This window comes from Helianthus annuus, chromosome 12 (genome assembly GCF_002127325.2).
Source record: "Helianthus annuus cultivar XRQ/B chromosome 12, HanXRQr2.0-SUNRISE, whole genome shotgun sequence".
In the NCBI taxonomy this organism is placed as follows: Eukaryota; Viridiplantae; Streptophyta; class Magnoliopsida; order Asterales; family Asteraceae; genus Helianthus; species Helianthus annuus.
This window is the reverse complement of record NC_035444.2, coordinates 139,795,342-139,819,714: the sequence shown is the minus strand read 5'-3', so window position 1 is coordinate 139,819,714 and position 24,373 is coordinate 139,795,342. Positions and strand designations below refer to the sequence as shown.

The 24,373-nt window shown below is 42.8% G+C and overlaps 3 protein-coding genes across 3 annotated transcripts; all 3 read right to left on the bottom strand.

Moving 5' to 3' along the window:
* Positions 1-10,505: 10,505 nt before the first annotated feature.
* LOC110893408 lies at positions 10,506-11,264 on the bottom strand. Its single transcript, XM_022140519.1, has one exon. The coding sequence runs from the start codon at positions 11,262-11,264 to the stop codon at positions 10,506-10,508; it is 759 nt and encodes a 252-aa protein (XP_021996211.1).
* A 2,906-nt stretch (positions 11,265-14,170) lies between these two features.
* LOC110893407 lies at positions 14,171-15,385 on the bottom strand. The gene has a single exon (XM_022140518.1). The coding sequence runs from the start codon at positions 15,383-15,385 to the stop codon at positions 14,171-14,173; it is 1,215 nt and encodes a 404-aa protein (XP_021996210.1).
* A 6,015-nt stretch (positions 15,386-21,400) lies between these two features.
* Positions 21,401-22,651, bottom strand: LOC110893406. Its single transcript, XM_022140517.1, has one exon. The coding sequence runs from the start codon at positions 22,649-22,651 to the stop codon at positions 21,401-21,403; it is 1,251 nt and encodes a 416-aa protein (XP_021996209.1).
* Positions 22,652-24,373: the final 1,722 nt, after the last annotated feature.

Here is a 24,373-nt window from a genome sequence, read left to right as displayed (position 1 = left end):
CCGAATACCACTCATTGTGAGTCCTTCTGATTGGTGGTGTTACAGAATCCGAATTCAACCAAGTATAGATGCTATCTGAACGTAGCTGACTCTGGATGCTAAAGGATTCGTAAAACAACCATTCTGAATCTCGCAAGCCAGGGAAGTTGAATAATCCAAATTAAACCGAGTCTGGATGAAACAGAATCCGAATACCACCCATTGTGAGTCCTTCTGATTATTGGTGTTACAGAATCCGAATTCAACCAAGAATGGATGCTATCTGATTGTAGCTGACTCTGGATGCTATAGGATTCGTATAACAACCCATCGGAATCTCGTAAGCCAGGGAAGTTGAATGATCCAAATTAAAACGAGTCAGGATGATACATAATGCGGATACCACCCATTGTGAGTCCTTCTGATCAGTGATGTTACAGAAGCCGAATTCAACCAAGTATGGATGCTATTTAAATGTAGCTGACTCTGGGTGCTATACGATTCGTAAAACAACCATTTTGAATCTCGCAAGCCAGGGAAGTTGAATGATCCAAATTAAATTGAGTCTGGATGAAACAGAATCCGAATACCACTCATTGTGAGTCCTTCTGATTATTGGTGTTACAGAATCCGAATTCAACCAAGAATGGATGCTATCTGATTGTAGCTGACTCTGGATGCTATACGATTTCTAAAACAACCATTCTAAATATCCCAAACCAGGGAAGTTGAACGATCCAAATTAAACCGAGTCTGGATGAAACAGAATCCGGATACCACCCATTGTGAGACCTTCTGATTAGTGATGTTACAGAAGCCGAATTCAACCAAGTATGGATGCTATCTAAATGTAGCTGACTCTGGATGCTATACGATTCGTAAAACAACCATTTTGAATCTCGCAAGCCAAGGAAGTTGAATGATCCAAATTAAATCGAGTCTGGATGAAACAGAATCCGGATACCACCCATTGTGAGTCCTTCTGATTAGTGATGTTACAGAAGCCGAATTAACCCAAGTATGGATGCTATCTAAGTGTAGCTATCTCTGGATGCTACACGATTCGTAAAACAACAATTCTGAATCTCGCAAGCCAGGGAAGTTAAATGATCCAAATTAAACTGAGTCTGGATGAAATAGAATCCGAATACCACTCATTGTGAGTCCTTCAGATTAGTGGTGTTACAGAATCCGAATTCAACCAAGTATGGATGCTATCTGAATGTAGCTGACTCTGGATGCTAAAGGATTCGTAAAACAACCATTCTGAATCTCGCAAGCCAGTGAAGTTGAATGATCCAAATTAAACCGAGTCTGGATGAAAGAGAATCCGAATACCACCCATTGTGAGTCCTTCTGATTAGTGATGTTACAAAAGCCGAATTCAACCAAGTATGGATGCTATCTGAATGTAGACTCTGTATGCTATACGATTTGTAAAACAACCATTTTAAATCTCGCATGCCAGGGAAGTTGAATGATCCAAATTAAATTGAGTGTGGATGAAACAGAATCCGAATACCACTCATTGTGAGTCCTTCTGATTATTGGTGTCACAGAATCCGAATTCAACCAAGTATGGATGCTATCTGATTGTAGCTGACTCTGGATGCTATACGATTTCTAAAACAACCATTCCAAATATCCCAAACCAGGGAAGTTGAACGATCCAAATTAAACCGAGTCTGTATGAAACAGAATCCGGATACCACCCATTGTGAGACCTTCTGATTAGTGATGTTTTTTTTGGGTAAAGGGTTACCCCGGTGAATCTCTTAAAATGCAACCGCAAATAAGTACAAGTAGTGAGGATGTGTTCCACACTAGTTCATATATAGGACATGCCCCATATATGTATGACCCAGCAAAAACAAAAACAACTATGACACCCCGTAACCTAGCCTACTATACATCATGATCTAGTAGACAAACAATGGAAAAACAAAACAAAATCCTCAGCCGCCATCATCAAAAATAAAGTTGCCACAAACCGGCAACCCCTTCAAACGAACCAAAAGCAGCCTATCCATTTGAGAATTTTGTGGAAGAGGTGCTTGCCCCTGCTTTCGAAGAGAACGGATGAGTACCCGATGTCATAAATGCACTAGTTTCATTGTATACTTCTTCAACCTCCTCTTCATCCGAATCCTGCCTGTCACTCGACTTTTTCTCCTTCTTCTCTCTACGACCCACAGTACTACCTCCCTGACCACCATCATCATCCTTAAGAGCATCAAAGGGGTTTGACGTTGATACCTGATTGTTCACCAGCTTCTTCAAGGACGAGATTGGTTTAGGGTTTACAACTGGTCTGTACACTACCTTAGGCTTCTGATTCTTCATGGGAAGACCTTGATTAGTAGATTTCTTCTTCTTTGCACCCACAACCTGAAAATCATCAATTTTCTTACTAGACTCCCCACTCGAAACGACCTGAGGCCTCTTTGGACACGAGTTATCCTCATGACCAAACACACAACAAGAAGAGCACCTTAAAGGCTCCCAATCATATTCTATTTTCACCTCCACCATTGAGTGACCATTACCCTGTAAAGATGGGATTGCAACTGTAACACTCCTCTTTAACTCAGCCCCGGCTTGAATTTCAATGAGAGCTCTAGCATAACTGCTTCTTCCCCATGACTCAGCACACATTGTAGCCGTGTATGAATCTAGCATCTTAGGCACCCCTATCTTAGAAGCAAGCAAACTAAGACCATCCTCAGTATATGCTGCTAACGGCACTTCATGCATCTTAACCCAAACAGGGATAGCCTTTATGTCTTCTTTTTCCAACTTGACAGAGGCCGACCACTCCTTCAAGATTATCGGAACATTTCTAATCAACCAAGGACCATCCTCCACCAATTTATCCATCCCTTCCTTTGTTTTGAATTTAAAGAAAAAGAACCCGTTTGCATTCATCATTAGTCTAGAGAGACCATATTTAACCCAATTGTTCTTTGCAAAATAATCCACCACAGGAAACGCCAGCCGTTTGCCCAGAAAATAACCATACAACGTGTTAGCATACCTGTCTGAGACTTGCTTGACCGAAGACAATGGAATAACCACATCAGCACCATCAACCGACTCGCTAGATTCCATCATCCGAAAATTAACCTTTACCTTCTCCTTTTCAGTACTCACAACGCTAGCAAAAGATAAAGGTTCCACAACCCCCGAAAATCTTGAGTTCGAGTAACCAGTCAATGCATTCAACCCATTCACTCCATGAACAGCCGTTGTTGGCGAGGACGGTTTATCCAACTGAACCGGAGTAGTGACCCTAGTGAGTTCATCAATGATGTTGATACCACGTTTTGGCTGAATCGTGTTCCCGTCAACATCAAGCAACCGATCCGCAATTTCCTTAAACGAAAGTGATGGCCGCCCACCTGGTTTCGACCGTTCATCCATTAAACAGAACTCTAGCAGCCAGATTTCGTCAAGAAATAAACCACCTGGAAAACCCTAGTAGCCGTCACACACCAATAACCTGAAAATCAGCCGCAATAAACCCTAATCAGAAGAGACCTGCCGCCGCAAAACCCTAATCAGATGACCAGGAACCCTAATCTGATTAGTGATGTTACAGAAGCCAAATTCAACCAAGTATGGATGCTATCTAAATGTAGCTGACTCTGGATGCTATACGATTCGTAAAACAACCATTTTGAATCTCGCAAGTTGTCACACCCCCAGAATCCACACGCGGAGTATCACCGCTTAGGAGCGTGACTGACCAGGATCAAGCCACCAATCATATCGAACATGTAATTGATATCAAATATAATAAATGTAAACAATCATTCAATACGATAGGTGTTCAACACATAATCATAGTTTCAAAGTATAGCGGAAGCATAAGTACGAAAACCCAAATGTGTAACATAAGTTCAGTAAGTTTCAAAACATAATCCATGCTCCACAACGACCTCCTCCTCCCTGTGCAAGCTCCATAAGTATCTAACGACCTGCAAGGCATGTAACAGAGGATCAACAACTAGTTGAGCGAGTTCACAGTTAACAGTTCAGTAATAGTATAGTGTGAGTAGTAGTATGTTCGTTCGTTATGTCAAGTATCGTATTAGTTTCCATCGCGGCCTCCCAGGCAGGTATGCGAAGATATAAGGGGATGTTCATCCCGAGTATTCTAGACTAGGTTTATCTGTATCGCGGCCTACCAGGCAGGTGTGCGAAGATTAGTAAATTCCAGTTCGCGGCCTTCCAAAGGCAGGTGTGCGAAGTCAGTCATAATATCGCGGCCAACCCTTGGCAGGTGTGCGAAGATCAGTTCAATAAGTGTTACTAGTCTAGTCGTATTCTTATCGTTAGGTTCTATCAACTGAGTATGTACAATAAAGTAATCCAATCCCATTCCCACCCTGGGAACCCCATGCCTTGGCTGTGTGAACTCACCTTGGTTTGCTCGGTATGTTATTGCTTCTAGCGTTTATATATCTCTAAGTCCGTTATACACGACCTAGGATATGTTACACGTGATACGATGTAAGTGTTAGCATCAAATTAGGGTTTACAAATCCTTGATATTCAAGCAACTGTGTTTTGTGTGTTTGTTGTGTACATGATGATATCACATAGAATATTCACGCATGCAAGACCAGACAGTTGCATTCAACTTCATACAATCATGCAGTCCTTTCAAGTTTAAACAGAATTCAGTACATGCATCACAACAGGCATTCCGGATCATAAAATCGACCTAATTCAGACAGTTCATCAACAACGTCGGATCATTTATCAAGTAATCAGTTCAGACCGTGCATTTAACATAGAACTCAGGCTAGATTATCATGCATAAAAGTCGGGCTAGGTTATTATCATATTAAACAAACTTGGATATTACTTAATCTACAAAAGTCGGACCAGAGTTCCACTCTTAAAACTCGGACCCTATGTACATAAGCTTATAAAATTCGGACAAGGGGTGGGGGTTTGGGGTCATGAAACTCGGACAGGGGTAATACCCCACTTAAAAATCGGACAGCCCAAGACTTATATAAAAGTCGGATCCCCATGTTTGTAACAAAAGTCGGACCCTTGATCCTAATGAAATTCGGACAACCTTTATGCCATCTAAAGTTCGGACAAGGTATAAGATATCAAAACTCGGATAATGCTTAACACTTGTAAAGTTCGGACCCTTTGCTTGTATTCAAGAACTCGGACCTTCATATGGATTATAAAAGTCGGACACATGAATATCAACTAAAACTCGGACCTTGTGAGGCATATAAAGAGTTCGGACATTGTGTAGATGAAATACTCGGACTAATAATGCATACATGAAACTCGGACCAGCTTCCTTATAACAAAATTCGGACAAGGCTTCTTGGAATAAAAATTCGGACCATTTCTCATTTGTTTTAAAAACTCGGACCCTATATAAAAGATTCAAAGCTCGGACCTTATGAAATTCATAAACTCGGATCCTTAGTCTGATATAAAACTCGGGTCCTCTTGCATTACATAAAACTCAGACTCTTATTGTCTTTACAAACTTCGGACTTTATTCATGATTCAAAAACTCAGACACATATATCACAAAACTCTGAGTAACATTAATCATATGATCGTAGAGATTATAGCAGTTACGTTTTCTATGTTCCACAGTTACGTTCATCATTCTAAAAACCCTAACTTCATATGCGTTGACGGCAGAAACATATCAAATCATCAAATGCTTAACAACAACAACAATTGTCACAAGAATAATCTACCAAGTACGCAACTAATCATCATCATAATCACAATTATCAACATCAATTGAAAACACAGAACCATCATATTATAAACTAGGGTTTTCAAGAATTACAAGAATCATGCATTGATAACAATCCAACAATCAATAAACAATGATTACACAATTACCTTGAATGGTTCTAGAGAAAGAGAGGAATCGAAAGTGATGAACGTCTTGTGCCAATGATGGTGGTGATGATGATTGCTAGGGGATTAGAGGATTGCAAGTACGTGTTTTGTTTTGTGCACAAATGATTAGTGAAAAGGGATTAGGGTTAAGTATCTCTAGGATTTCACTAATTACCCTCTCCCCCCTAAATATCATATTTTTACACATGTACACCATCTCATAACCATTTCATAGTTTCACCACCAAGTTTACATATTTGACAAGTTTATCACAACTAACACATAACCACGCACAGTCACACAATACGATTCATTTCATCAAAACGTACATAATTCCATAGCAATTAATTGTGCAAATAATCAACTAGACAATACAAGAACGTGCAATAAATGCGAAAATGGAAATCTTGGAAATTCGAGTTGTCACATTATCCCCAACTTAAGTGAAATTTCGTCCCGAAATTTGGTATGCACTCACTGAGGAAGCTAGGTAAGCTGTATCGTTTACTGGTTTTCCTGGGGTGTCATATCATCCCCCCGTTGATTTGGAATTTCGTCCCGAAATTCAGTAGTAGTAGCTTCAGCCTCAGTAGTGGTTGCATTGGTTCCGAATAACCGGGGGTACTTTTCATTCATTTGGTCTTCGCGTTCCCAGGTGTACTCTGAGCCACGTCGGGAGTTCCAACGAACTCGGACAAGAGGGATTCTCTTGTGTTTGAGGACCTTAACATCCCGGTCCGTGATTTCAACTGGCTCCTCGACGAACTGCAACCGCTCATCGATAGTGAGTTCCTTAAAAGGAATGATAAGGGTCTCATCTGACAGGCACTTCTTCAGATTCGACACGTGAAAGACATTGTGAACTGCCCCGAGTTCAGCTGGTAGGTTCAGTCTGTAGGCTACTGGGCCTATTCTTTCAGTGATTTCGAACGGTCCAACATACCGTGGATTGAGTTTGCCTCGTTTACCAAATCGAACCACACCCTTCCAGGGTGAGACTTTAAGTAAAACCCGGTCCCCGACCTGAAATTCCAATGGCTTCTTACGCTTATGCGCGTAGGCTTTCTGACGGTCGCGTGCTGCCGCCATGCGTTGTCGTATCTGTGCAATCTTTTCTGTGGCGTCCACTACAATCTCTGGACCCGTAATCTGACTATCCCCCACCTCTGCCCAACAGAGAGGTGACCGGCATTTACGTCCGTACAATGCCTCGAATGGAGCGGCTTGTATGCTGGTGTGATAACTGTTATTATACGAAAACTCCACTAACGGGAGATGCTTTTCCCAGCCGTTGCCGAAATCGATAACACATGCCCGAAGCATGTCTTCAAGAGTTTGGATTGTTCGCTCAGACTGTCTATCCGTCTGAGGATGATACGCTGTGCTCATGTCTAACCGTGAGCCGAAAGATTTGTGCATCGCTTGCCATAGCTCTGACGTGAATCGTGCATCCCGATCCGAAATGATGGAGGTGGGCACCCCGTGCCTCGAAACAACTTCCTTAAGATAGATGTCTGCAAGAGTCGAGAACTTATCCGTTTCCTTTATAGCCAGAAAGTGTGCAGACTTGGTGAGTCGGTCCACGATCACCCATATGGTATCATTCCCACGCTGGGATCTGGGTAGGCCTGTAACAAAATCCATGGAAATCTCTTCCCATTTCCACTGTGGTATCTTGGGTTGCTGAAGTAGGCCTGCGGGTTTCTGATATTCAACCTTGACTCTTGCACAAGTCAAGCACTTGCCAACATAGGTGGCGATGTGGGCCTTCATGCTAGGCCACCAATAAGTAGTTCTGATGTCGTGGTACATTTTATCCGACCCTGGATGTACCGAGTAGCGTGACTTGTGAGCTTCGTCCATTACAAGCTCTCGTAAGCCGCCATAAAGTGGGACCCAAATACGCCCCGTTACATAGTATGCACCGTCTTCCTTTTGTTCCATTCGTTGCCTTGAGCCGCGTAAAGCTTCAGCTTTGACATTTTCGGGTTTCAATGCTTCGATCTGAGCAGTTCGTATCTGTGCAGGAAGACTGGACTGAATAGTGAGTTGCAAAGCTCGTACGCGTCTAGGTAGAGTGTCTTTCCGACTGAGAGCGTCGGCCACAACATTGGCCTTGCCTGGATGATACTTGATGGCGCATTCGTAGTCGTTCAGTAGTTCAACCCATCTCCGTTGACGCGTGTTCAAATCCTTCTGCTTAAGGATATGCTCGAGACTCCTGTGATCGGTGTAAATCATGCACCTGGTACCGTACAGGTAGTGTCGCCATATCTTAAGCGCGAAAACAACAGCTCCCAGCTCTAAGTCGTGCGTCGTGTAGTTCCGTTCATGAATCTTGAGTTGCCGCGAAGCGTAGGCAATAACCTTATCCCGTTGCATCAATACACAACCAAGACCCTGTATCGATGCGTCACAATAAACCACGAAGTCATCTGTGCCCTCCGGCAATGAGAGAATAGGTGCACTGCAAAGCCTATCCTTTAGGTACTGAAAAGCGGTTTCTTGGGAATCTCCCCAACGGTAGGTGACACCTTTCTGTGTCAACATTGTGAGCGGCTGCGCGATCTTCGAAAAGCCTTTGATGAATCGCCTATAGTAACCCGCCAAACCCAAGAATTGGCGTATCTCTGTGGGTGTACGCGGTGCAGGCCAGTTCCTGATCGAATCTACCTTGGATGGATCGACGTGAATCCCATCCCTGTTCACCACATGGCCCAAGAAGTGGACTTCACGAAGCCAGAAGTCGCATTTTGAAAACTTTGCGTACAGTTGCTCCTTTCGAAGAAGTTCCAAGATAAGGCGTAAGTGCTGCTCGTGTTCCTCCTGACTCTTGGAGTAGATCAGAATGTCGTCGATAAAGACAATGACGAACTTGTCAAGATAGGGTTTGCACACCCTGTTCATAAGATCCATGAATACTGCAGGCGCGTTCGTAAGCCCGAATGGCATGACAAGAAACTCGTAGTGGCCGTAGCGAGTTCTGAATGCAGTTTTAGAGACGTCCTCATCCCGGACTCTCAGCTGATGGTAACCTGACCTCAAGTCTATCTTGGAGTAATAACACGACCCTTGCAACTGGTCAAATAAGTCGTCAATACGAGGAAGAGGATAGCGGTTCTTCACCGTCACCTTATTGAGTTCACGGTAGTCGATGCACATTCTGAACGTACCGTCTTTCTTCTTCACAAATAACACTGGAGCTCCCCAAGGTGAAGAGCTTGGACGAATAAAGCCCTTATCCAAGAGCTCTTGTAGTTGCTTTGATAGTTCTTCCAGTTTAGTTGGAGCTAAACAGTACGGCGCGCGTGCTATAGGTGCTGCTCCTGGAGTTAGCTCGACTTGAAATTCGACCTGACGATGAGGCGGTAGACCTGGTAAATCTTCCGGAAACACTTGAGGAAATTCGCATACAACTGGAATATCCTCTATTCTTTTCTCTTTCGATGCTGCATCAGTAACTAGTGCCAAGATAGCCGTATGACCCTTTCGTAAACATTTCTGAGCCTTCAGGAAAGAGATGATGCCAACCACTGCACCACTCTTGTCGCCTTGAACTTCGAGAGGTTCCGTTCCCGAACGAGGAATACGGATGATCTTCTCCTTACATAGAATCTCTGCCTGCTGCTTAGATAACCAATCCATGCCGATGACGATGTCGAAACTACCCAGAACTATAGGAATAAGGTCAATGGAGAAAGTCTGACCAGCTAAGACAATGCTACAACCCTTAACTATCTGTGTGGCTTCTACACTTTTACCATTTGCTAGTTCTACGACATGTTTGGTGCTTAGGGGTGTTGGTGTACGTTTTAACAATTTGCTCATTTTCATAGACATATAACTCGTATCCGCACCCGAATCAAATAAGACAGTAACATAGATATCGTCGAGAAGGAACTTACCCATAACCACGTTGGGATCATTCACTGCGTCACCCCGACCTAGCACAAAAGCACGACCCCGAGCTTCGTTGCCATTGTTGTTGTTGTTGTTTCCCCCATTGTTGTTGTTGTTGTTCCCGTTGCCCCGGTTGTTGTTGTTGCGATTCTGATACTGGTTCAGTTGAGGGCAATCACGTTTGTAGTGGCCTTCAGCCCCACACTGGAAACATCCCCGGTTTCCACGCTGTGGCTGCTGGTGCTGGTTCTGGGGAGCTGGCGGTGGGAGTTGCTGGTTCTGATTTGCTGGCCGTGAGATTCTACAATCCTTAGCCTCATGACCCATCTTGAGGCATCTTTGACAACGTTCCCTGCGACATCTTCCGCTGTGGTGTCTGTTGCACTTATTACACAGTGGGTGAATTCCCCGATATCCACCCTGCCCCTGACTGCCAGATGATTGCTGACTCGGATTCTGGTAGTCATTTGTCTTGCGCTGCTGAGACTGAACAGAAACTGATCCCTTGCTGGAATCCCCCTCCCATTTTCTCTTGTTTTTTTTTTGGGTAAAGGGTTACCCCGGTGATTCTATATATTCACAACCAAATAAAACAAGTAGTGTAGAAATCCTACACTAGTTCAATCACAGGACATGCCCCATGAAAGTAAACACGAAAATACAAGAAAACTACCAACAAACTGCAAACCAATAGACACACTTCTAGAAACAAAATAGACTAAACAACTCAATCAACCATCACCATTTGCGAGCTCAGAGGTAACAATCTCCCAATCGCCTAGCAGCCTTCTCACATTCGCACAGTCTTTAAGCTTCGCACCCATTAGTTTGTACCGAACCTGTTGGATAATGAGAGCACTTATAGTTTCAGAAGGTCTCAATTGGTTCTTGAACATTCTCGCATTCCTCTCCTGCCATATGAAATAAGCACTGGCCGCAACTAGTAATCTAGCAACATAGTTGTCTATAGATTTGGACTTGGACCGCACTAGAAGCCAATCAACAATATCCACCCACTTCGCATTGACTGAATCCATTCCCACTTTATGTCTAACCCCCTGCCAAACTCGAGAGGAGAAATTGCATTCAAAGAACAAATGATTATGAGAATCATGATCAGCATAACATAGCAGGCAACACATCATATTCATATTCTTACGCCGCGAAAAATCCCACTTCAGAATCTTATCCTGGGTAAGCAGCTTTCGCCTCATGATTAACCACATTAAAAACGCATGTCGCGGAATGCACTGCGAGAACCAAACAATAGGGCACCACTGAACATCCAAATGACGGTGCCTGATAGACTCCCAAACCCCAGCCGAAGAGAAGTCACGAAATTGATCACCTGAACGCCACAAAAGTTTATCTTCCTTGTTCGAGTCAAATATCAGCTGATCAAGTTGGATAAGAACAGGAAAAGTGTCTCTCCACGCAACTGGCCATCTCCAAGAACCATTAGAATAAATATCAGAAAATTTAGACTCCATATTGAAACCTGCATTAGCAATAGCTCTAGGAGAAATAATCTGATTCAGCGGCCCTAGATGACTCGGACGAGTCAAACCAAGCTGAAGTCTTCGCGCCGTTACCCACCTCGGACCAAACAAAATTCCTCACATCCTGCCTGGTTTGAAGAATTTTCCTCCACGACCAGCAACAACTAGAGGGAACAGTACAAGACCAAAAACTTCTGCCCTTCAACCTGTAAGAATGAATCCACTCTACCCATAACGAGTTGCGCTTAGAAAGAATACTCCAGATATGAGAAGACATAAGAGCTTTATTAACATCACCAATGCGACGGATACCTAAACCACCTTCATATTTAGGAACACACACCGAATTCCAAGAAACTTTAGCCCGACCCTTCTGAAAGGCACTATCTTGGGACCATAAAAAATTCCTCAACAGCGCTTCCAACTTAAGGATTACCCGAGATGGCAGAATAAACACAGAAGACCAGTACACATGCAAAGAGGACAAGACTGAAATTATGAGTTGCAACCTGCCCGCAAAGGATAGTAATTTATTTTGCCAGTGCATAATACGCTTTTCAAACTTCTCCACCAACACATCACAATCTTTATAGAGTAACCGAGAAGATATGAGAGGCACACCCAAATATCTAACTGGCAAAGAACCCTCCGCGAAAGGCAAAATGTTCAAAATAGCCGTTTTAACAAACGAAGGCACATTGGAGAAGAAGACTGTGCTTTTGTTAACACTAGGGAGCAAACCTGACATCTTCGTAAACGAATTAAGCGAGTTCATGATGCATCTTGCTGAAGCAATCTCACCCCGAGAGAAAATAAAGAGGTCATCCGCAAAACAGAGATTAATAATCTGTTGTCGTTCACATTTGTTATGAAATTTAAAGGAAGAGTCAATCCGAACCGTGTGCTGTAAAATAGCCGTTAGAACCTCCATAACTAGAGTAAACAAGTACGGCGAAATAGGATCTCCTTGCCTAAGCCCCCGATTACCCTTGAAAAAACCATGCACATCTCCGTTAATGCACACTGAAAACGTGGTAGTAGAGACACATACCATAATCCAGTGAACCATGGTAGGATGAAAGCCGAAACCAACCAGAATTCTTTTTAAGAAACGCCAATCAACAGTGTCATAAGCCTTCTGAATATCAACTTTAAACGCACATTTAGGGGGCCCGATATTTCTATGATAATTGTGCATCAACTCTTGAGTTAACAAGATATTATCGGATATTTTCCTCCCCGGTACAAAGGCCGATTGGTTTCCACTGACTATATCGTTTAGCGCCACTTTTATTCTTTCAGCAATGATTTTGCTAATACATTTGTATAACACATTGCAACAGGCAATCGGTCTATAATCCGTAACAACTGATGGAGAGGGAATTTTAGGAATAAGAACAATGAGGGTGTGGTTTAATTCCCGAAGAAGCTTACCTGTGGCAAAAAAATCAATAACCGCATTGGACACTTCAGTACCGATAATCGGCCAGGCCCCTTTAAAAAAACCTGCTGTGAACCCATCTGGCCCCGGGGCTTTATCCGACCCCATAGAAAAAATCGCCTTCCTAACCTCTTCCGCTGTGACCGGCCGAACCATATAAAGAGCTATATCCCCCTCAATCGTTTTGGTAAACAACTCAGGGGACGGGTTGAGAGACGTAACACCCGTGGAACCCAGAAACTTCTCGTAATGTTCAACAAACGCTTTCTGAACCATAGCATTTTCATGCAGATTCCCATTAGCATCCCGAATAACATCAATACGGCTATAATGGACTCTATTTTTGAGAGACGAGTGGAAGAAAGCCGTATTCATGTCACCTGCCGCTAGCCACTCTACCTTGGATTTCTGTTTCAAAAAACGTTCTTCATCAAGCAAAGCAACCTGAAAATCATTACGGACAATGGCTTCCTCTTTCCGTAAAGTGTCACTCGACGGGTCACGATCAATATCACGCTGAACACTATCCAACTTCTCACGTAAGACTTGAACTTTTTTATGGAGATTACCTTGCTGAAACAGTAAGACACGAAGAGGAGACTTCAGAAGCCGGAGTTTCTTAACCACCGAAAACTGATAAACACCATTAATAGTCGTACCCCAAACCCGCTTCACAATCGGTAAAAAATCTGGCTTATGCATTAAAAAATTAGCAAACTTGAAAGGCCGAGACTTTACTTTCTCAGAATCTGAAATCTTAAGAACACATGGAGAGTGATCGGAAAGGCTAGCCGATTGGAAAATGGCAACCGCATTCGGAAACTGGGATATAAAATGAATATTGCCCATCACTCTATCTATTTTCTTCATTAACCCGATCCCCTTCTTGGGTTTCTGACTCCACGTAAAATGCACCCCGGACCGCTTAACATCCATCATCTGAATATCATCCACACAAGCTTGAAACTCCCTCATGCTTAAAGAAACCGATGAAGACCCCATAGATTTATCTTCAAGATTCAAGGCAGAGTTAAAATCACCTAACATGACCCAAGGGTTATCACGAACGAGATTTTTGTGCAACGAGAGATGATTCCATAATTCCCTCCGAGAGATATAATAATTTGCTGCATAAATAATTGAGCAGAAAATCACTATTTTCTCCTTTTTAAACATAAGTTGCACGTGCATAACCTGATCAGATTCATTTAGCACCATAACATCGAAAATATGAGGATCCCATCCGACTATAATTCGCGTTCCTTTAGTACAGCGAGCCCCATTAGAAGTCCACTGCCAAGACCGAAAAACCGATTTGCACACTCTAGAAAGATTACCCACCTCCACATGAGATTCAAGAATAGCACAAAGACTTAAATTGTAACTTTTAATTGCATGACGAACCTCCGACTGCTTAATGGGGCGGTTCAAACCCCTAATATTCCATGACGCTATACTAACCATGAGTAACCGATGAAGAAGGAGTGCTTGCCCCTTTTTTAGTATCAAATTTAATGGTTCCCTGCCTTAAAAAACCGTCCATATCATAACCATGCATTTCACTAAAATCATCGACCACCTCGACATCATCCTCATCATTTTTAGCTGAAGTTGGCATCTCATCCTGTTTAGCCGACTCTAGGTTCTCAACCCCCTCTTCGTCATTTGTGGGCAGCTCATTAAGGACATCAAAAGGATTGTTTGACCGACTGCTACTCGCACTTGCCCTATTAGCCGGCTCCTCTTTCTTTTTACCAACGACTGGACGATATTCAAATTTTGGCTTAGGCTTGCTCACCGGAAAACCAGTCTGTCTAGCGACCTTTTTACTGTGGACCCCCGTATAACCCTCCTCATCAGTAACCGGATGCTTACCAGGACGTCTACCTTGATTATGCTGCTTACCTCCCATATCCATGTTCCTAGCATTACCTTGCCTCACGGCTTGGAAAGGACAGGTATCATCAGAATGTCCAAAAACGGAACAATGCGCACACCGAAGCGGATACCATTCATACTCAACCGACATAGTTTCTTTAGAAAACCCATCTCCCTCCATATCAGGAATCGCCATTGTGATCTCTTCTCTAAGACTTTTATCAGCTGAAACCTCTATAAGAGCTCTCGCATAGCTACTGCGCCCCCACATATCCATGCACATCGACGTAGTGTATGAATCTAGGGCTTTTGGTACCCCAATAGTAGTCGCTATCATGCTCAAGCCATCCTCAGTGTAAGCAGCAATCGGAACATCATGGATCTTAACCCAAATCTGGACCTTCTTGACTTCTTTTTTTTCCAACTTAGCTGATGGGCTCCATATATCTAGAAACATAGGTTGTGATCGAATAATCCACGGTCCATCTTGCATAACCTTCATCATACCAGCTTCATCAGCAAATTTAAAGAAAAAAAACCCCTTAGCGTTCATCATGGACTTCTGGATTCCATATTTTTTCCAATTGTTTCTCACATAGTAGTCCACTACAGGGTATGCCACTCGATCCCCAAGAAAATAGCCAACCAAGGTATTCGCCATCTTATCATGAACACTACGCACAGATTCCCTTGGTAATACAACATCACACCCCTCATGCACTGATTCACTTACCAGGGACCGAAAATTCACCTTTAAAGATTTATTTCCAAGCAGAGAATCAGCATACGACATCGATTTAGAAGAGCTGGCCACATTCCCATTTGTATCCTCACCCTATCGTTGATTCTGAACATCATCATTACCCTTGACACCAACAAACTGATCCTTTGAACCTTGTGAGTTTAGAGACTGATAAGAACCCTCCTTACCTGCATTCGGCTCTACACTTCTCAAACGAATATCCTGAGGACCTGCATCATCATCCGTAATGTCATTCAAACTCCCACCTTCTGCCGTACTATTCTGAGAGAAATCCATGGCCGGTGAAGATTCCTTGACAGGCAAAGGAACCGGCACAGATATCTTTTCAAGTTCATCGATTACGTTAATTGGTTTGTGGATAGAATTCTGCTTAAAAATTCCTCTACGAGCAAGTTTAGGGTTACCCTCTGTTGAACCACGACTTCCAGGAACTTTGGAGATCAATGGTGGTTTACCACGATCCGGCTGAACATCATGAACCTTCCGTGCATCCATCTTGTATTAAACCCCTCTCTCAAAGACCACGTGAATTAAACCGACATGCAACAGAAACACCACCGAAAACAAAGAAACGATTAACACAGAAAAACCCTAAATCTAGCAAACCCTATTTCATGCAGTCCTTCACAACATATAGAGCCACTCCCCATTTTCTCTTGTTGTCACTGGGAGTAGCAGAAGTAGTGACAGCAGTAGTGGTAGCCTTGACACGTTTTGGCAGCCTGTTCTGATCCACTGCCTGATCTGTAATACGATGAGCAAGGCGCTGAATAGCCTGGATATTATCAAGATTAGCAGATGTCACATGGCTCTGGATCTCTGGCGCTAACCCCTTGAGATACAACTCAATGCGCTTGTATGGAGGGTCCACCATGGTTGGACACAGAACGGCCAGCTCGTTCGACCTCTTAGTATACGCTTCAATCTCTGACCCAACCATTTTCAAGTGATACAGTTCATCTTCCAGCTTGTGAATGTCTTCACGAGTGCAGTATTCCCTTTTGATCAATTCCTTGAAGTCATTCCAAGGGGTGGCGTTAGCAGCTGCCAACCCTAGGATCTGTACTTGCGCGTTCCACCAAGTCAACGCGATTCCTTCCAAAGTGCCAGTGGCGTACTTGACCCTGCGAGCCTCAGGGCATTCACACATTTCGAATACAGATTCTAGCTTCTCAAACCAATGGAGGAGTCCCACTGCCCCCTCGGTGCCACTGAAAGTACTTGGACGACAGTCCATGAAGTTCTTGAAAGTGCAGACAGGTTGCTGTGCGTGCTGACCTATTGTGTACGAATAGGACAAAGTTAAATACGAGAATTAATGTAGGATCTAAAGATCCTAGTGTGTGTCTATACTGCAGGGTATACTACCTGCTTGAGCAGCTGCAAGTGCCGCAGCAACTTGAGCTTGAATGAGAGCCTCTAGCTGGGCTTGAGTCATGTTAATACGTCCGGCCATTGATCTTCACATCAAAAGCAACATAGGTGAGAGAGGTTCGCGAATAGTGCGATGACAGAAGAGTGTAAGCACATAGGTGTTCTTAAGCAATAGCAAGTAGTGAGCAAGGTAATGTAAGCATACTACGAGCAAAGTTCTACGCAAATTTTAGCATGTAGGCAATAAACATAAACCTTATTACCTAGGATGTTGAGTCTTGCACGTGGAGCGAAGCGTCGTTGTGGATCGTTGAGAGCACTGTTCTGGTTATAGTCTGGTTTAAATAAAAACGTTTTCCCATATTAAAACCAAGTTCTCTATAACCAATGGCTCTGATACCAATCTGTCACACCCCCAGAATCCACACGCGGAGTATCACCGCTTGGGAGTGTGACTGACCAGGATCAAGCCACCAATCATATCGAACATGTAATTGATATCAAATATAATAAATGTAAACCAATCATTCAATACGATAGGTGTTCAAAACATAATCATAGTTTCAAAGTATAGCGGAAGCATAAGTACGAAAACCCAAATGTGTAACATAAGTTCAATAAGTTTCAAAACATAATCCATGCTCCACAACGACCTGCTCCTCCCTGTGCAAGCTCCATAAGTATCTAACGACCTGCAAGGCATGTAACAGAGGATCAACAACTAGTTGAGCGAGTTCACAGTTAACAGTTCAGTAATAGTATAGTGTGAGAAGTAGTATGTTCGTTCGTTATGTCAAGTATCGTATTAGTTTCCATCGCGGCCTCCCAAGCAGGTATGCGAAGATATAAGGGGATGTTCATCCCGAGTATTCTAGACTAGGTTTATCTGTATCGCGGCCTACCAGGCAAGTGTGCGAAGATTAGTAAATTCCAGTTCGCGGCCTTCCAAAGGCAGGTGTGCGAAGTCAGTCATAATATCGCGGCCAACCCTTGGCAGGTGTGCGAAGATCAGTTCAATAAGTGTTACTAGTCTAGTCGTATTCTTATCGTTAGGTTCTATCAACTGAGTATGTACAATAAAGTAATCCAATCCCATTCCCACCCTGGGAACCCCATGCCTTGGCTGTGTGAACTCACCTTGGTTTGCTCGGTATGTTATTGCTTCTAGGGTTTATAAATCTCTAAGTCCGTTATACACGACCTAGGATATGTTACACGTGATACGATGTAAGTGTTAGCATCAAATTAGGGTTTACAAATCCTTGATATTCAAGCAACTGTGTTTTGTGTGTTTGTTGTGTACATGATGATATCACATAGAATATTCACGCATGCAAGACCAGACAGTTGCATTCAACTTCATACAATCATGCAGTCCTTTCAAGTTTAAACAGAATTCAGTACATGCATCACAACAAGCATTCCGGATCATAAAATCGACCTAATTCAGACAGTTCATCAACAACGTCGAATCATTTATCAAGTAATCAGTTCAGACCGTGCATTTAACATAGAACTCAGGCTAGATTATCATGCATAAAAGTCGGGCTAGGTTATTATCATATTAAACAAACTTGGATATTACTTAATCTACAAAAGTCGGACCAGAGTTCCACTCTTAAAACTCGGACCCTATGTACATAAGCTTATAAAATTCGGACAAGGGGTGGGGGTTTGGGGTCATGAAACTCGGACAGGGGTAATACCCCACTTAAAAATCGGACAGCCCAAGACTTATATAAAAGTCGGATCCCCATGTTTGTAACAAAAGTCGGACCCTTGATCCTAATGAAATTCGGACAACCTTTATGCCATCTAAAGTTCGGACAAGGTATAAGATATCAAAACTCGGATAATGCTTAACACTTGTAAAGTTCGGACCCTTTGCTTGTATTCAAGAACTCGGACCTTCATATGGATTATAAAAGTCGGACACATGAATATCAACTAAAACTCGGACCTTGTGAGGCATATAAAGAGTTCGAACATTGTGTAGATGAAATACTCGGACTAATAATGCATACATGAAACTCGGACCAGCTTCCTTATAACAAAATTCGGACAAGGCTTCTTGGAATAAAAATTCGGACCATTTCTCATTTGTTTTTTTTTTTTGGGTAAAGGGTTACCCCGGTAAATTTTATAAATCAACCAAAATCAGTACAAGGGTGTGCCAAAACGAACACACCTACTAGACTTGGCATACCAAGACTAGGAAAACAAAAGAAAAACAGCCAAACTACACAACCAAACCAAAAACAGCCAAAAAGACAACCACGACAAACAGACACTAACTAGACCCGACTAAATGAACTCCTCAGCCCGGGTCTTCATCCATAACCCTTGACGGGATCTGCCACTTCTTCAGCACTCGATGGTGATCCGTATGATCTTGGAACTTGAATCCCATCAACCGAAGACGCACGGAGCTTTTGATCTTCTCTGACACTTGATTAGCTGAACATTGAATCCGAGAGAATAAACGGTTGTTCCTTTCTTGCCAAATAAAATAAACCGAAGCCGATAGTACCAGCTTGCTAACAATATGCTCCAATTTGGCTGAGTTCGAGTATTGGTCCATCCACGCCAAAACTGAAGTCCACAACTCATTAACATACTTCATATCCACCATAGATTTCACATTCATCCAAACCTGCGAAGAGAACTTGCATGCGAAAAAAAGATGGTCTCTAGAATCGCGATCATGCTGGCATAAAGGGCATCACATTAATCTTAGGTTTGTTTCACTACCCGCTTCCCAGACTTTCAGCCGGTCTTGAGTTTTCAACTTATTCTTGAGCACTAACCAAAGCTGAAAAGAGTGCCTCGGGATACATTGACTGAACCAGACCATGTTTGCCCAACTAACTGTATTGCTACGCAAACGAATGGTATGCCAAACTTCCAACGAGCTAAACTGCCGTTCATTCCCCTCCAAATCTTTCCATACTATGCGGTCATGTAATTAGGAATTATCCCGAACAATAGTTAAGCCAATTAAAACTGGGTAGATATCATACCAAGCTTGGGGCCATCTCCATTGACCGTTAGCATCTAAGATATCCGCCACAGAAGCCTGAAGGTTGAAACCAGCATTTGCAATGTGCCGCGGAGTTATAAATGCCCTAAGAGGGCTCAAGTGACACCAGTTGTCACTCCATGCATTTGTTTGAGCTCCATTCCGAATGACGTTCCAAATGAAAGGCCGAACCAAATTGCGAATCCATAAGAGCTTCCTCCAACCCCAACTAACGGAACCCCTACATTGGATATCCCAAAAATTTTGATGCTTTATTTTGTGAGCATAAATCCATTGCACCCATAGAGATTTCAGTTTAACAAGAATACTCCATATATGTCTCGTAATAAGGGCCCTATTCACATCACAAATTCTCCGAATTCCTAAGCCACCCTCCATCTTAGGAAGACAAATATCGGACCACGCCACTTTAGCTTTAATTCTCCCAGCACTCCCGGCATTCCAAAGGAACCTCCGAATACGTTTTTCCAGCTCACTGACAACCCTAGCCGGAATAACAAAAACCGAAGCCCAATATATATGCATCGAAGACAGGACGGAGTTGATAAGCTGGAGCCTACCTGCAAAGGATAGCGTTTTTGTCATCCAATTATTAACTTTCTTGTCCAATCGATCCACTAACAGTTTACAATCTCCAGCACTCAGCTTAGACGAGATTAGCGGCACTCCTAAGTATCGAACAGGCAAGGATCCCTCCTGAAACGGCATTTCATTAAGGATCTCAGCTTTTACCTGTTGAGACACATTACAAAAGAATACCGTACTCTTAGCCTGACTCGGAACAAGCCCCGACATACTCGTGAATAACTCCAAGGCGGCTTTGATCTTTCTAACCGAATGAACACTCCCATGAACGAAAATAAAGAGGTCATCAGCAAATGAGACATTTATAATTCGTTGTTTCAAACACTGCGCGTGGAACTTAAAAGAAGTGCCCGAAGCATTCTTTTGGAGCAATAGGGTAAGGACTTCCATAACGAGAGTAAACAGGTATGGAGACATTGGATCCTCTTGTCGAAGACCCCTGTTGCCTTTAAAAAACCCATGAAGATTACTGTTGATACTCAAAGAATACGTAGCCGTAGTGACACACGCCATAATCCATTTCACCATCGTCTTGTGAAAACCAAACATATTAAGAATCTTCTCTAGAAACACCCAACTTACAGTATCATACGCCTTTTGAATGTCAATTTTAAACGCACATCTAGGAGGACCTATTCAAGTGGTAGTTGTGCATCAACTCTTGAGTTAACAGAATGTTGTCAGAGATCTGTCTACCTGGGACGAAAGCAGATTGGTTGATACTAACCAATGAATCCAAGCTCCCTTTAACCCTATCCGTGATAATCTTGCTAATGCATTTGTATAGAACATTACAGCATGAAATAGGCCGATAATCAAGAACGGAGTTAGGGGTTTCAACTTTAGGAATAAGGGCCAAGATTGTGTGATTTAACTGTTTCAGGATCTTGCCATTTCCAAAAAAAATCAAGAACTGCATTCGTTACCTCATTACCCACAATATCCCAAGCATTCTTAAAGAAGGCTGACGTGTACCCATCAGGCCCCGGGGCTTTGTTTTCGCTTATACTGAACATAGCATTCTTTACTTCTTCCCGCGTTACATGTCAAACCATATTAGCTGCGTCCACCGAATTAAGAACATTAACAAAAACATCATCCATGTTCACATTGGTAACCGGATCCTCCTTTCCCAAAAACGCTGAATAATGGTCAACTAGAGCGGTCACAGCCTCGTCCCCTTCAAACCTCCTGCCAGACACATCCGTAATGCATTGAATTTTGGTACGATTGTTCCTGCATTTAACCGTATTGTGAAAGAATGCCGTGTTGGAGTCCCCCGCACAAAGCCATTCCACCTTCGACTTTTGTTTCAAAAAACATTCCTCATCGTAGGCAGCAATTTTAAAATCCTTAAGGCACTCGAGCTCCAGTTTCCGAATATTCACATCCATCGGATTAGCATCAACCTTTTCCTGGATCTCATCCAGCTTCAAACAAAGCTCAAGAACTCTTTTATGAAGGTTACCTTGTTGGAAAAGGATTTTACGAAGGTCCGGCTTCAAGTTTCTAAGTTTACTAACAACCGAGAACATAGCAAACCCGTCAATCTTCTTCGCCCATTGTTTCTCCACACAGACTTTAAATTCAGGTTTTGAGACAATAAAGTTTGCAAACTTAAATGGCTTTGGCCGAGAGTTGTTAGACTCATTAGACAGCTTCAAAATGCACGGCGTATGATCAGAGACTCGATAAGGGTGATAAATAACGTAAGCATCCGGAAATAAATCTAGGCACTTAACATTACTCATTACTCTATCAATTTTCCTCATTAAACCGACCCCTTCCTTCGGCTTCTGATTCCATGTGAAATGGATACCATGGCCCTTAACATCAATAAGCTCCGCCTCTTCAATACAATCACAAAATTCCCGCATGCCTATCGAAAGACTAGAAGGACCAAATAACGAGTCATCCGCACTGAGAGCTGAATTGAAGTCCCCCATTACGAACCAAGCCTTATCCAAACACAACAGCTTATGTCTACATAAGTCCTCCCACAGGCTTCTTCGTTCTTGATACTTGTTTTTCGCATAGACAAAAGAGCAGAAAATACTCGAATTATCAGCTTTGGACCAGATCTGGGAGTGTATTACTTGATCAGTTTGAGACAAAATCATAACATCTACCACATCACTATCCCAACCGAGAATAATTCTAGTCCCTCGCTGACAAACTCCCCCATTAGACGTCCAACTCCACCCTCTAAAGACATTTTTACAAACCCTATCCAGATTAGCAACCTCCACATGAGTTTCTAAGATAGCACAAACCGAAACCTTGTTTTCTGAAAGCATAAGACGAACCTCCCTTTGTTTCAGGGGTTGGTTCAAACCCCTTATATTCCAAGAGAGGATGCTACCCATGGAGACCGCTATGACCGGGAGTGCTAGCCCCCTCAGAAACCTTTTCCAGGTTATCATTTTTCATAAATGCAGCCGTTTCCGTTTTAATTATCTCCGCCACTTCCTCATCGTTCTTAGTTTGACTCCCCTTATTACTGTTACCTGTTTCCTTCCCCACATTATCAGCCTTGGCCTCCATGTCATCTATCTTCGACAAAGCTTCAAACGAGTTCCGGGTTTTAACATTATCACTTTTCTTGCCATTTACATTTACATCCTTTGTACCAGAAGTACTCGGATCAGACTTATTGACCTTAGGCTTGTAAATGAATTTCTGTTTCTGTTTCTTTGGAACCGCCCCTATTCGAGCCGTCTTCCTCTTATCCATGATAAAGCCCTCATCGTCCACCACTACTTGTTTAGCTTTTTTAGTCTCATTCTTCCCACAAGTTTGATCATTATGACCAAACAAACAACATAAGGAACATCTCTGAGGCTTCCACTCATATTCCACATTAATTACTTCAGTAATATATCCCTCCTCTTCAAGCTTTGGGATAGCAACAACAATGCGGTCTTTAAGCTCATGATCAGCATTAATTTCAACCAACGCCCTAGCAAAACTACTCCTACCCCAGTTTTCCGAGCACATATCCGCCGTATATCCATCCAAACGTTTTGGTTCACCTATCTTAGAAGCCAACAAGCTTAATCCATCCTCATTATAGATCGCAATAGGCACATTATGGAGCTTCACCCAAACCGGAACAGATTTAATTCCTTCCTTCTTAAGACTCACTGACGGAGACCAAACATTAAGGAATAACGGCACTTTCCTGATCAACCAAGGACCCCCTTCCAACACTTTTTCCATACCCTCCTTAGTGTCGAATTTAAAGAAAAAGAAACCATCAGCGTTCATCATGAGTTTATTAAATCCAAACTTAGCCCAAACATTCTTAGCATAGTACTCGACAACTGGGTACGGCAGCCGATTACCCAAGAAGTAACCATATAACACATTGACAAACTTCTGTTGAACTTTGCGAATTACCTCTCGAGGGATCACAACATCCGCATCAGGTTTTGTCTCTCCTGAATCCAACTTCCGGAAATTAACTTCCTTTTTCACAATGGAAGCATTCTTGACCCTATCCGCATAAGACACCTTAACAGCACCCTCCTCTTTATTCCGAACTTCAACGTTACTCGGCTCATGGACAGGAACGGAGACCTTCTCCAATTCATCAATTATGTTTATCATTCTTGGATCACTTTGGCCGACACTTTGGCCGACACCCCTCCTCGGCAACACCGGATTTCCATCAATGTTTAACGATTTTGCATCAAGACTACTCCAAAAGGAAGACAGGTTGCTTCGCTGATCCTTTTGATACGACGGCTTTGCATTGCTTGACTTGATAAAAACATCCCCATGCAGCTTCTCAGAGAACGACCGAAACCCTAAATCCTCCAACCCTTGATCCGAATTTCCCTCCATACACAACACTCTAGTCGAAATCAAAACCCAGCAACAGTAACATGCATCATCCAAAATCAAACCCTAATCCTTATAACCCAAGAATCAATCGTCAAACCTTAACCTATTAATCCAGAGTTATCGATCTAGCTAAATTAGTATCAGCTAACCGCAATCAACAACAACCAAACTAA

Excerpts from the sequence above, each read along its gene's own strand:
- LOC110893408 (XM_022140519.1), bottom strand. The coding sequence starts at position 11,264 with ATGGAGTCTAAATTTTCTGATATTTATTCTAATGGTTCTTGGAGATGG.
- LOC110893407 (XM_022140518.1), bottom strand. The coding sequence starts at position 15,385 with ATGTCGTATGCTGATTCTCTGCTTGGAAATAAATCTTTAAAGGTGAAT.
- LOC110893406 (XM_022140517.1), bottom strand. The coding sequence starts at position 22,651 with ATGCTTTCAGAAAACAAGGTTTCGGTTTGTGCTATCTTAGAAACTCAT.